Source organism: Carassius auratus, unplaced genomic scaffold (genome assembly GCF_003368295.1).
Source record: "Carassius auratus strain Wakin unplaced genomic scaffold, ASM336829v1 scaf_tig00033910, whole genome shotgun sequence".
NCBI lineage: Eukaryota > Metazoa > Chordata > Actinopteri > Cypriniformes > Cyprinidae > Carassius > Carassius auratus.
In genome coordinates this window covers 101883-116716 of record NW_020526112.1, presented here as the reverse complement: position 1 = coordinate 116716, position 14834 = coordinate 101883, and the positions used below count along the sequence as shown (strand labels likewise).

Genomic DNA, 14834 nt, shown 5'->3' with positions numbered 1-14834 from the left:
TATATGGTGAGGGTTTCGCGTGGTTGCTTCGTACCCTTTCTTGAGTTGGTAAAAGCCCCGTTCATCTTGGGCGCCACTCCACCCATGTATCCTCGGATACCTGTCTAAACAGGGTGTTGCTACTAGAGAACTGTTGAGACAGCTCTTTCAGCAAGCTTATGCGTAAGCTAGCGGTAGCCCCTGTGTGACAGGCAAGACTTGGTAGAAATGCTAGGTTCTTAGCCATATCTCTTTAAAGGAATCTTTCCTGATTCCAAGCCTTCAGCTCTACCCTGGGCCGAGGCCCTAACAATTAAGTTGGTTATGTAGCTTAGGCCTTTTGGTCGTAAGGGGTACTGTCACAGACAGCTGTCTAAACGTCCCAGGGGCAACTCCCGTGGAAATGGCAGAGTTGGTACTTAGTGTTCACCATGATTCTGGCCTGCACTCCCCTCAGCATGGTGGCGTGGGTTTACTGTTCCCCATAGCAACCCCTAGAGGACACAGTTCGAAGTTCCGGTGAAAGGGAACGTCTCAGGTTACAAATTTAACCATAGTTCCCTGAGAGGGAACGAGACACTGCGTCATCTAGCTCCCTGCCATGCTTCGGACGCAAGCTTCAGACGAAGAAGTAAATGACGTGTCCTCCTGGAGCTTATTTATAGTCGCGCCGGTAGTAACGTCGGAGGCTGTCGCTGGCCAACATTTTCCTAAGTATGCTTCAGACACGGGTAACCTAAGACGTTCTGCTCATTACCTTGTGACAGTAGATATGTTTCTAGTGACTGAATTTTCTTCTCCATCTCTTCAAATTTCAGCAGTTTTTTCATCTGTGCATCCATCAATGTCTCTGTGGAGAAAAACTCTCCTCTGTTTTCCTCAACCATCTGCTCCAGTATCTCCATCAGTGTGGACACCTGTGTGTTTGGCCCAATTAAATGATGTCTTCCTCCAAATCTCTCAATGACAGACTGTGTTTCTTCATTGAGTTCTTCTGTCTGATGATCTGAGTCCTGCTTTATGAGGATCATGATGTGTTTGTTGACTCTTGAGCTGAAGATCCTCTGGATCTCCTCTAGTTCTGCTCTGTCTTCATTATTAAGTGGAGCACCAGGAATGATGAGGATGAACACATGAACTCCAGGATGACAGAGAGACACACAGCGGTGAGTCTGACGCATCACTTCCTCTTCTGAGAGACGGATCAGAGCTGGAAGATCTATTACATGAAGCTCCCTGTCTGATCTTCTGTCTGTCTGCTGCAGGATCAGATCTGATATGAAGGATTTCAATGTCCTGTCACTCCCGCAGACAACCAGATTCAGCTTTTTACACTCTGAAACTGAGAACAGAAGAAAATAAAAACGATAATGTATCTATATAAACATCAAATTTAATCATACAATATCATCCATTGTGAAATACTGTGAACCTTCAGCACAATCCAGACACAGTCCATCATTCATCTTCACAATGTCCTCAAACATCTGCAGGAGATCGTCAGGAGAGCTGGTCTTCTGAAGACTGAAGTGTCTGTTTGCACACTTCTGAATGATGTTCTGTAGGATGTCACTGGTTTCATTGGGCTCTTGTGTTGTGAGCACCATGGTGTGTTGATAAACCTGCTCAGAGAAAGAGAGCAGCACCTTCTCCACACGCTCCTGATCTTCTGCTGAACACTGATCATGTTTGAGGAGCAGAAGGATCACATGAGGTCCTGGATCAGACAGAAACACACACTCTCTCACTGTGTGTGTGATCTGATGATCTGAGATGTTCCTCTGGAGCAGCTGAGGATTGTTGAGGATCATCAGGTGTCTGTCCTTCAGTCTTCCTCCGACTCTCTCTACAACATCTGGAGGAGCTTCACTGTCAAACGCTGCTCGTCCTAAGATGAAGTTCCCTGCCAGACTGTTTTCTGACACGCTCGAACCCAGAAGAACAATCCTCACTGTAAAGAGTCAAATCAGACATTCAGTGTCCACAATCCTCACATCATACAGTAACACATGTGATATGTAACATGTTATGATGCCAGGATCTTGATCTTAATCCAGCAGCACAGATCAAAATAACCAGAATCCAGCAGCAGAACATACATTTAATCATTTGTGTTTTGATGGAGATAGTTTCCCCATAATTACAACACATAATTTTATTTATGTAGATAAAGACTTACTGTGAGGAGGTTGTTCTTTGCTCTGTTTTCTCCTACGAGAAGGATTGTGGATGACAACCACTGTATGAAACAAAAGACCTTCATTACCCAACAGAAAACATCTTTGAACAAATTATTAAAACTGCAAAACTGGTCTAAGTTAAGGATATAATATTGCAATAAGAAATGGATATGATGTAAATATGATGTAAACTGCCTCTGAATGAAAACAAAGTGCTTGGTAACACTTTATTTTAAGGTGTCCTTGTTACATGTTACATGTACTTACTAATATAATAACAATAATTATACATAATTACATGCAAGCCAAACCCTAATCCTTTCGATAACAATATAGTAAGTTCATGTAGTTAATAAATATAACTCAGCACTTAAATTTATATTTACACCGCAACAAGGACATAAAGTGTAACCAAGTGCTTCAAGAGATTCATATTTTATTGACAGAATTGAATGAAGATGTTCTTTTAGAATAATTGTAAGCAATGATGTGACTGTGTTTTTTACCTGTGGTTTCTGAGGTTGACATGTTGATATTCTGTTCTCTTTCTTTAGTCTTCAGACTCTTGACGTTTGTCTGTTCATCATCCTGTAAGAGATGTTAGTGATTTTTAAACAGTAACACAGTCTCTGTTCATTCGTCCATCACTGTTCTGTAGTTTTTGTGCCTGCTGTTTGTTGTTCAGTTTTCTGTTTAACTGCAGTAGCTTGAATCATGAATCTCTTGCTGTGAATCAATGAACAAACACACTCTGATGACACTCATGTGATAGAAATAAGACACACTCTGATTCTACAGTACATTCAGTATTTATGCAGCAGTTCTGCATGTTTCTGCTCCAGCATCAAGTCAAGTGAACATAAACCAAAAACACTAAACACTGAGCACATTTTGTTTTACACAGATTAGCTTTAGTTCTGGGACAGAAGATGAAAGTGAAACTGCTGCTCATGCAGCTATTACATTCATAAATAAACTAAAGTCGTTATTTAATGTTGCACGTCACAATTAAGTTTCACATAACCAACTTTATATATGATACCTGTATTTTGAGGTTTCATCATCTAGACGTTTCTTTCAATGTTGATAAAATGAGAGCAGGAAGAAGTTTGTAGGAGTCGCTGTTCACTTTACAAAAGGAAACAAACCTGTTCCTGTCTTCCGGGTCTGCTAACAAGTGCAGGTCAAAGTTCAAGCTTCAGACTTAATGTGTATAAATGACAAAAACAACAGCAGCTAACTATAAAGATATTCTAAGACAAAAATAAATGGAGTAAAATCAATCTTTTTGAGACATAGTTCTTATTTTAATTATGCATTTATGAAGTTACTGATGTATTTGCTCTCTTTTTTGGACATAGTATAATATGCATCATCTACAGTGCATAATATCATCCAAAGATTCAGAGAATCTGGAACAATCTCTGTGTGTAAGGGTCAAGGCTGGAAAACCATACTGGATGCCCGTGATCTTCAGCTCTTATACAGCACTGCATCACATACAGGAATGATACTGTAATGGAAATAACAACATGGGCTCAGGAATACTTCCAGAAAACAATGTGGGTGAACAATCCACTGTGCCATTCGTCGTTGCTGGCTAAAACTCTGTAGGTCAACAAAGAAGCCATATCTAAACATGATCCAGAAGCACAGGCGTTTTCTCGGGGCTAAGGCTCATTTAAAATGGACTGTGGCAAAGTGGAAAACTGTTCTGTGGTCAGACGAATCAAAATTTGAAGTTCTTTTCGGAAAACTGGGACCCCATGTCATTTGGACTAAAGAGGACAAGGACAACCCAAGTTGTTATCAGTGCTCAGTTCAGAAGCCTGCATCTCTGATAGTATGGGGTTGCATGAGTGTGTGTGGCATGGGGAGCTTACACATCTGGAAAGGCACCATAAATGCTGAAAGATATATCCAAGTTCTAGAACAACATATGCTCCCATCCAGACTTCGTCTCTTTCAGGGAAGACCTTGCATTTAGAGCTGCACGATTAATCGTTAAAAGATCGCAATCTCGATTCAAGCATACTCTCTATCTCATTTCTAAAAGACAACGATTGCCCGAGTCTATTAAACCTTTGACAAAGTCTTACCGGATCATTCAGATCCATGTTCACACTGCCGCTGACACAGAGAGAGCAGTTAGCATGTTTGGGTTAAAAAACATCTTCACACACTGTCTTTTTAACTACACAGTATTATTGCTGTCTTACAGTCATTTATATTATCACAGAAATACTGGAGACGCCCACAAAACCAACCAGTGCTGACGCGTAACACACAGAGGAGGGTGAGGGTGACACCAACCGTGACAGTGAGTCATTGAATCAGTGATTCAAACAACTTTTTCATCATCGTAATATAAAAAACTGGGGTTTTAAATATATTATATATACCCTACCAGACAGAAGTTTTTGAACTATAAGATGTGTAATGTTTTTTAAAGTCTCTTCTGCTCACCAAACCTACATTTATTTGATCCAAAGTACAGCAAAAACAGTGAAATTTTGAAATATGTTTAAATAACTGCTTTCTACTTGAATGTATTTTAAAGTGTAATTTATTCCTGTGATGCACAGCTGTATTTTCAGCATCATTTCTTCTTCAGTCACATGATCTTCAGAAATAATTTTAATATCTTGATTTGCTGTTAAAAAACATTTATTATTATTAAGTTGAAAACAGATTTTTCAGGTTTCTTTGATAGAAAGTTCAGAAGAACAAAATTTATGTGAAATAGAAATATAGGTAACACTTTGGAATAGGTAACACTTGTTAAGTATTAACTACGACATTTCTATCAATAAATTCTTAATTTGCTGCTTATTAATAATTAGTAAGGTAGTTGTTAGGTTTAGGTATTGGTTACGATTAGGGATGTAGAATAAGGCATTAATATGTTCTTAATTAACACTAACACATGGCTAATATTCTAGTAAAATGCATGCTAATAAGCAACTAATAGGTGTTACCTATTCTAAAGTGTTACTGAAATATTTTGTTATAAATGTCTTTGTCACACTTGATCAATTTAAAGAATCCTTGCAAAATAAAGGTATTAAAGGTGCTGTAGGGAACTTTTGTAAAAAAATATTTTTTACATATTTGTTAAACCTGTCATTATGTCCTGACAGTAGAATATGAGACAGATAATCTGTGAAAAAATCAAGCTCCTCTGGCTCCTCCCAGTGTCCTATTGCCATTTGCAGAAAATACATCGCTCCCGGTAAAAAATAACCAATCAGAGCTGCGGTCCGTAACTTTGTTTGTGTTCAAAATGTAGAAAAATGTATATAATAAGCGAGTACACCATGAATCCATTTTCCAAACCGTGTTTTTAGCTTGTCCTGAATCACTAGGGTGCACCTATAATAAGTGTTTATATTCGGACTATTTTAGATTGCTTCGGGGGTACCGCGGCGGAGTAACCCAGTACCTTTGTGATTCTTCATAGACATAAACAGAGAGAAGTAGTTCCGGCTACGATGTTCTTCCGCAAGACGCAAGCAGTTCTGTTTATTAACCGCTAGAGCGTCAAAAGTTACCTACCGCAGCTTTAATTTATATACTTGTGATCAGGGGCAATTCTAATATTTTTTTCAACTGGGGGGCACAAGAGGGGGCACGAATAATACAGAGGGGCCAATCTTGTGTTGTTTGAACGGTATTTCCAAATCATTTCAAGAGTTCAGTAACCTTTAAAATCAGTAATAAACAGTGATACCCTATTATATTTTAATAGCAGTTATTCACTGCTCTAAATCAAAACAATCAAATACAATTTGTATGAACTTTTCACTTTACAAAAGTGAAAGAAAAACTGCAATAAATAAAATAATCCAATGTATGAATAGTGTACAACTCACAAATAATAATAATATAATTTATTTATAATAGCCTTATATAATAGATATATAATAGCCTTATTTATATAAATGCAGAATAACATTAATAATTCATAGAAATAAATACACAATTAATGAATTAATATAATATAAATTTAATATAATAAATTGTTTTTGTTTATTATCCACATCCCATTCAATTTGCACAGCAGCAGTTGCAGTAAATTTGCATTGATTTATAAACAAAATCTACTTACAGTCTTGTTCAAAATAATAGCAGTACAATGTGACTAACCAGAATAATCAAGGTTTTTAGTATATTTTTTATTGCTACGTGGCAAACAAGTTACCAGTAGGTTCAGTAGATTGTCAGAAAACAAACAAGACCCAGCATTCATGATATGCACGCTCTTAAGGCTGTGCAATTGGGCAATTAGTTGAAAGGGGTGTGTTCAAAAAAATAGCAGTGTCTACCTTTGACTGTACAAACTCAAAACTATTTTGTACAAACATTTTTTTTTCTGGGATTTAGCAATCCTGTGAATCACTAAACTAATATTTAGTTGTATGACCACAGTTTTTTAAAACTGCTTGACATCTGTGTGGCATGGAGTCAACCAACTTGTGGCACCTCTCAGCTGTTATTCCACTCCATGATTCTTTAACAACATTCCACAATTCATTCACATTTCTTGGTTTTGCTTCAGAAACAGCATTTTTGATATCACCCCACAATTTCTCAATTGGATTAAGGTCTGCAGATTGGGCTGGCCACTCCATAACATTAATTTTGTTGGTTTGGAACCAAGACTTTGCCCGTTTACTAGTGTGTTTTGGGTCATTGTCTTGTTGAAACAACCATTTCAAGGGCATGTCCTCTTCAGCATAGGGCAACATGACCTCTTCAAGTATTTTAACATATGCAAACTGATCCATGATCCCTGGTATGCGATAAATAGGCCCAACACCATAGTAGGAGAAACATGCCCATATCATGATGCTTGCACCTCCATGCTTCACTGTCTTCACTGTGTACTGTGGCTTGAATTCAGAGTTTGGGGGTCGTCTCACAAACTGCCTGTGGCCCTTGGACCCAAAAAGAACAATTTTACTCTCATCAGTCCACAAAATGTTCCTCCATTTCTCTTTAGGCCAGTTGATGTGTTCTTTGGCAAATTGTAACCTCTTCTGCACATGCCTTTTTTTTAACAGAGGGACTTTGCGGGGGATTCTTGAAAATAGATTAGCTTCACACAGACGTCTTCTAACTGTCACAGTACTTACAGGTAACTCCAGACTGTCTTTGATCATCCTGGAGGTGATCATTGGCTGAGCCTTTGCCATTCTGGTTATTCTTCTATCCATTTTGATGGTTGTCTTCCGTTTTCTTCCACGTCTCTCTGGTTTTGCTCTCCATTTTAAGGCATTGGAGATCATTTTAGCTGAACAGCCTATCATTTTTTGCACCTCTTTATAGGTTTTCCCCTCTCTAATCAACTTTTTAATCAAAGTACGCTGTTCTTCTGAACAATGTCTTGAACGACCCATTTTCCTCAGCTTTCAAATGCATGTTCAACAAGTGTTGGCTTCATCCTTAAATAGGGGCCACCTGATTCACACCTGTTTCTTCACAAAATTGATGACCTCAGTGATTGAATGCCACACTGCTATTTTTTTGAACACACCCCTTTCAACTAATTCAACTAACTGCCCAATTGCACAGCCTTAAGAGCGTGCATATCATGAATGCTGGGTCTCATTTGTTTTCTGAGAATCTACTGAACCTACTGGTAACTTGTTTGCCACGTAGCAATAAAAAAATATACGAAAAACCTTGATTATTCTGGTTAGTCACATTGTACTGCTATTATTTTGAACAAGACTGTAGGTGTCATTAAGATGTTGGAAGCTCTTTAAACCTTTATTGGATGAGATTGTACAATATGATGTTATGCCTTTCAACGTCCATTGTTTAAACCTTGAGTCCAACTGAGCAGGTTTAAAATCTTTGTCATAGGCCACCCATCTTAACAACCGTGCTTGTTTCTCAAGCTGAACATTTTTACATTCCTTGAACCAAATATTGAGAGGAACCATTGTCCAATGGCTCAGTTTGTTAAGAGTACTTAATCTCAATGGTTTTATCTCCTAATAAAGAGGGGAGCAGAATGTCCAGCTGGCTGAATTCTAATTATTTCCATCTTGCATCGTACTCATTGTTACACCAACAAACTAAATATTTTAATTGTGCTGCTTTATAATAATCCTCCAAACAGGGAAGGGACAGTCCTCCTCTTTCCTTTGATAATTGTAGTGTTTTAAGTCTGACCCTAGGCTTCTGATTTTTCCCATATGAATCTAGAAATCATTCGATTCCAGTTATTAAACAGTTTTTTCGGAATCTCTACAGACAGTGATTGGCATAGAAACAATAATCACTGTAAAACGTTCATTCTAATAATTTCAATTCGATTATACAGTCTTGTTCAAAATAATACCAGTACAATGTGACTAACCAGAATAATCAAGGTTTTTCGTATATTTTTTTATTGCTACGTGGCAAACAAGTTACCAGTAGGTTCAGTAGATTCTCAGAAAACAAATGAGACCCAGCATTCATGATATGCACGCTCTTAAGGCTGTGCAATTGGGCAATTAGTTGAATTAGTTGAAAGGGGTGTGTTCAAAAAAATAGCAGTGTGGCATTCAATCACTGAGGTCATCAATTTTGTGAAGAAACAGGTGTGAATCAGGTGGCCCCTATTTAAGGATGAAGCCAACACTTGTTGAACATGCATTTGAAAGCTGAGGAAAATGGGTCGTTCAAGACATTGTTCAGAAGAACAGCGTACTTTGATTAAAAAGTTGATTAGAGAGGGGAAAACCTATAAAGAGGTGCAAAAAATGATAGGCTGTTCAGCTAAAATGATCTCCAATGCCTTAAAATGGAGAGCAAAACCAGAGAGACGTGGAAGAAAACGGAAGACAACCATCAAAATGGATAGAAGAATAACCAGAATGGCAAAGGCTCAGCCAATGATCACCTCCAGGATGATCAAAGACAGTCTGGAGTTACCTGTAAGTACTGTGACAGTTAGAAGACGTCTGTGTGAAGCTAATCTATTTTCAAGAATCCCCCGCAAAGTCCCTCTGTTAAAAAAAAGGCATGTGCAGAAGAGGTTACAATTTGCCAAAGAACACATCAACTGGCCTAAAGAGAAATGGAGGAACATTTTGTGGACTGATGAGAGTAAAATTGTTCTTTTTGGGTCCAAGGGCCACAGGCAGTTTGTGAGACGACCCCCAAACTCTGAATTCAAGCCACAGTACACAGTGAAGACAGTGAAGCATGGAGGTGCAAGCATCATGATATGGGCATGTTTCTCCTACTATGGTGTTGGGCCTATTTATCGCATACCAGGGATCATGGATCAGTTTGCATATGTTAAAATACTTGAAGAGGTCATGTTGCCCTATGCTGAAGAGGACATGCCCTTGAAATGGTTGTTTCAACAAGACAATGACCCAAAACACACTAGTAAATGGGCAAAGTCTTGGTTCCAAACCAACAAAATTAATGTTATGGAGTGGCCAGCCCAATCTCCAGACCTTAATCCAATTGAGAACTTGTGGGGTGATATCAAAAATGCTGTTTCTGAAGCAAAACCAAGAAATGTGAATGAATTGTGGAATTTTGTTAAAGAATCATGGAGTGGAATAACAGCTGAGAGGTGCCACAAGTTGGTTGACTCCATGCCACACAGATGTCAAGCAGTTTTAAAAAACTGTGGTCATACAACTAAATATTAGTTTAGTGATTCACAGGATTGCTAAATCCCAGAAAAAAAAATGTTTGTACAAAATAGTTTTGAGTTTGTACAGTCAAAGGTAGACACTGCTATTTTTTTGAACACACCCCTTTCAACTAATTGCCCAATTGCACAGCCTTAAGAGCGTGCATATCATGAATGCTGGGTCTTGTTTGTTTTCTGACAATCTACTGAACCTACTGGTAACTTGTTTGCCACGTAGCAATAAAAAATATACTAAAAACCTTGATTATTCTGGTTAGTCACATTGTACTGCTATTATTTTGAACAAGACTGTACAAACCGAGGGTTAGGGGCATCCACCTGTCCAAATCTACTTTTAATTCTTTTGTTATGGATTCATAATTTATATTACATGTTTTTGTCACATTCTTTGTAGAATAACTCCTAAATATTTAATACTATTAGTTTCCACTTAAAATGATATTTATTAGGTATGTTCTCCTGTGGTGAATAATTAAATGAGAGGGTCTGCATTTTGTCCAAATTTAACCTATATCCTGAGTACCACCCAAACTGTTCAAGGCATGACATAAGTTTAGGTAAACTGGAGTCTGGGTTGGAGATTTTCATAAGAATATCATCCGTATAGAAACATATTTTGTGTTAATTTCCTTTAAATTGGAATCCTGAAATATCTACATTTTCTCTAATTGCTTGAGCCAGTAGTGGCTCTATGAACAGTGGGACTTAATGGGCATCCCTGGTGACATCCCTGTTCCAATGTAACTGAACTAGAGACATTACCATTTATTTAAATTTGGGCTGTCGGTAAATTATAATATAGTTGTTTAAGTCATCCAATAACCTCTTTACTGAAACCAAAACGCTGCAATACCAGATACAAAAACTCCCATCGAACGGAGTCAAAAGCCTTTTTGGCATCGAGGCTAATTACCAAAGATTTTGAATTATGTTTGCTCATGCTATCAATCAGAAATAATGCTCGTCTTACATTATCTTGTGTCTGTCTGTTTTTCACAAATCCTGTTTGGTCAGTATCAATCAGTTCAGGAATGATATTTTCTAATCTTTTAGCAATTATTGAAGCATATAATCTATAATCTATATTTAAAACAGAAATGGGTCTGTATGACCCACACTCTGTCTTATCTTCTCCAGCTTTTGGTATTACTGATATGATAGCTTGTTTCCATGATATTGGGGTCTCTCCCCCTTTAAAAGCATGGTTAAATCCATTTTACGAGCATAGGTTTTAATAATTCCCTAAATGTTTTGTACCACACGGATACACCGCCCCCGACCCGATACTTTATTCGTCTTTAAATTTGATAAGGCTCTATCAATTTCTGCTTCTGTAATTTCTCGTGTTACCAGTTTGTTTTGTGTTCGTCCTACTGATGGTAAGTCTATAGATTCCAGAAAATGTTCAATAATAGAAGGGTTCGCTGCTTCTGGTTGGGAATATCACTTTTTATAATAAGTTTCAAATGACCTTAATATCACTTCTGGTTTATAGCACATTACATTGGATTCTGGATTTTTCATTTTGAAAACTGACCTTTCAGTTTGCTGTTCACGTAGTTTCCATGCTAACATTTTTTTAGGTCTGGCTCCATTCTCATAATAACTCTGTTTGATATATTTAAGTTTAGTATTTACTTGATTATCCAGAATCTTATTTATTTGTTGTTTTATTACTTTTATTTCTTCAAGAATTTGAGGTTTATTTAATTCAATATGTTTTTGTTCCAGTGTTTTTAGTGTGCTTGATAAAACGGTCAGTACCTTCTCCATTTCTCTTTTTTTACCTTGAGGACCAGTTTAAAAGTTTTCCTCTTAATACTGCCTTAGTGGCATCCCATAGAACACTTGGTGAAATTTCCTCATTATTATTAAATTCAGTGTAAATCGATACTATTAGAGATAAAATTGCAACCATTCAGCCGTCAGCTACAGTTTCGCATCAGACAGTGCACTATAGACCCCCTGAGGAACAGTTCCACTCATTCTCTACTATAGGAGAGGAAGAATTGTATAAACTTGTTAAATCATCTAAACCAACAACATGTATGTTAGACCCTATACCATCTAAGCTCCTAAAAGAGGTGCTTCCAGAAGTCATAGGTCCTCTTCTGACTATTATTAATTCCTCATTGTCATTAGGATATGTCCCCAAAACCTTCAAACTTGCTGTTATTAAGCCTCTCCTCAAAAAACAACAACTTGACCCCAAAGAACTAGTTAATTATAGACCAATCTCGAATCTCCCTTTTCTGTCCAAGATACTAGAAAAGGTGGTATCCTCACAATTATATTCCTTCTTAGATAAAAATGGTATATGTGAGGATTTCCAGTCAGGATTTAGACCGTATCATAGTAATGAGACTGCTCTCCTTAGAGTTACAAATGATCTGCTCTTATCATCTGATCATGGGTGTATTAAGTTTTATTGGATCTTAGTGCTGCGTTTGACACAATTGACCACAACATTCTTTTGCATAGACTTGAACACTTTGTTGGCATCAGTGGAAGTGCATTAGCATGGTTTAAATTGTACTTATATGACCGCCATCAGTTCGTAGCAGTGAATGAAGATGTATCCTATCGATCACAAGTGCACTATGGAGTACCTCAAGGCTCAGTACTAGGGCAGCTACTCTTCACGCTTTATATGTTACCCTTGGGAGATATCATCAGGAAACATGGTTTTAGCTTTCACTGTTATGCTGATGATACTCAGCTCTATATTTCTCACGGCCCGGTGAAACACACCAATTTGAAAAACTAATGGAATGCATAGTCGATATAAAAAACTGGATGACGAGTAATTTCCTACTGCTAAATTCTGAAAAAACAGAGGTGTTAATTATAGGACCTAAAATCTCTGCTTGTAATAACCTAAAACACTGTCTAAGACTTGATGGTTGCTCTGTCAATTCTTTGTCATCAGTTAGGAACCTAGGTGTGCTATTTGATCACAATCTTTCCTTAGAAAGCCACATTTCTAGCATTTGTAAAACTGCATTTTTCCATCTCAAAAATATATCTAAATTACGGCCTATATAATCTGACCTCAAGGTTAGATTATTGTAATGCTTTATTGGGTGGTTGTTCTGCATGCTTAGTAAACAAACTACAGCTAGTCCAAAATGCAGCAGCAAGAGTTCTTACTAGAACCAGGAAGTATGACCATATTAGCCCGGTCCTGTCAACACTGCACTGGCTCCCTATCAAACATCGTATAGATTTTAAAATATTGCTTATTACTTATAAAGCCCTGAATGGTTTAGCACCTCAGTATTTGAATGAGCTCCTTTTACATTATACTCCTCTACGTCCGCTACGTTCTCAAAACTCAGGCAATTTGATAATACCTAGAATATCAAAATCAACTGCGGGCGGCAGATCCTTTTCCTATTTGGCGCCTAAACTCTGGAATAACCTACCTAACATTGTTCGGGAGGCAGACACACTCTTGCAGTTTAAATCTAGATTAAAGACCCATCTCTTTAACCTGGCTTACACATAACATACTAATATGCTTTTAATATCCAAATCCGTTAAAGGATTTTTAGGCTGCATTAATTAGGTAAACCGGAACCGGGAACACTTCCCATAACACCCTATGTACTTGCTACATCATTAGAAGAATGGCATCTACGCTAATATTACTCTGTTTCTCTCTTATTCCGAGGTCACCGTAGCCACCAGATCCAGTCTGTATCCAGATCAGAGGGTCACTGCAGTCACCCGGATCCAGTACGTATCCAGACCAGATGGTGGATCAGCACCTAGAAAGGACCTCTACATCTCTGAAAGACAGCGGAGACCAGGACAACTAGAGCCCCAGATACAGATCCCCTGTAAAGACCTTGTCTCAGAGGACCACCAGGACAAGACCACAGGAAACAGATGATTCTTCTGCACAATCTGACTTTGCTGCAGTCTGGAATTGAACTACTGGTTTCGTCTGGTCAGAGGAGAACTGGCCCCCAACTGAGCCTGATTTCTCCCAAGGTTTTTTTCTCCATTCTGTCACCGATGGAGTTTCGGTTCCTTGCTGCTGTCGCCTCTGGCTTGCTTAGTTGGGGTCACTTCATCTAAAGCGATATCGTTGACTTGATTGCAAATAAATGCACAGACACTATTTAACTGAACAGAGATGACATCACTGGATTCAATGATGAACTGCCTTTATCATTTTTGCATTATTGACACACTGTTTTCCTAATGAATCTTGTTTAGTTGCTTTGACGCAATGTATTTTGTTTAAAGCGCTATATAAATAAAGGTGACTTGACTTGTAATCTTTAATTTCCTTTTTAATATATTCCCTGCATTGGGGGTCATTTAAAAGACTAGTGTTCAATCTCCATATGGTGTTCTTGAATTGAACATCCAAATGGAGTCTTAACCCTTATGCGTTGTTGGGGGCGTTTTCATCCACTAGGGCACGGTTACTCATTGCGCGGCTCGTCAAGCTATAACTGGCGGCTCGCATAGTAGCTTACAGTATCACACTCCCACTTGCCTTTGAATGCAATCTGCTCCATTGTTTACCGGCAATGCTACAGCGGACTTAAACTGCCATCTCGTGGCGGTAAGTTGTAATACAATATTTTTTTTTTCAAATGTGTGCATGTGACATTGTTTACAAAACTTGACCGCAGCGCACGTTTGCAGGCAGGCGACGAAAGCTCTGCTAGCTAGCCTAAAACACAAAATGGACCGGTTTTTAATAAAAAAGGGACAGAAACGAGCTCAAAAACCAGACGGACAGACACACAGTGTTGTAACGAATAGTGGAGTGGATGAGGTAAATGAGGAAGCAGCAAACAAAAATCAGCACAAAGATACCAGAGAGGGGACGAGCAGACAAACGACAGGTGTAACGTTACCCAGCAAGAAACAGAAAATACGAAGCATACAAGATGAGCACAGAAAATTTCAAGACAAGTGGACGGACAAATTTTTATTTGTTCTGCATGGCATGAACTCTCTTTGCTTAATATGCAAACAAACCCGTGTCG

At 38.2% G+C, this 14834-nt stretch overlaps 1 protein-coding gene across 1 annotated transcript; it reads right to left on the bottom strand.

The window, feature by feature from the left end:
* Positions 1-689: 689 nt before the first annotated feature.
* On the bottom strand, positions 690-1957 carry LOC113081355 (GTPase IMAP family member 2-like). The gene is made up of 2 exons (XM_026253460.1): positions 1412-1957; positions 690-1321 (listed from the first exon to the last, which is right to left on the bottom strand). The coding sequence occupies exons 1-2, from the start codon at positions 1788-1790 to the stop codon at positions 690-692; spliced, it is 1011 nt and encodes a 336-aa protein (XP_026109245.1). The 5' UTR covers positions 1791-1957.
* Between the last annotated feature and the right edge of the window lie 12877 nt (positions 1958-14834).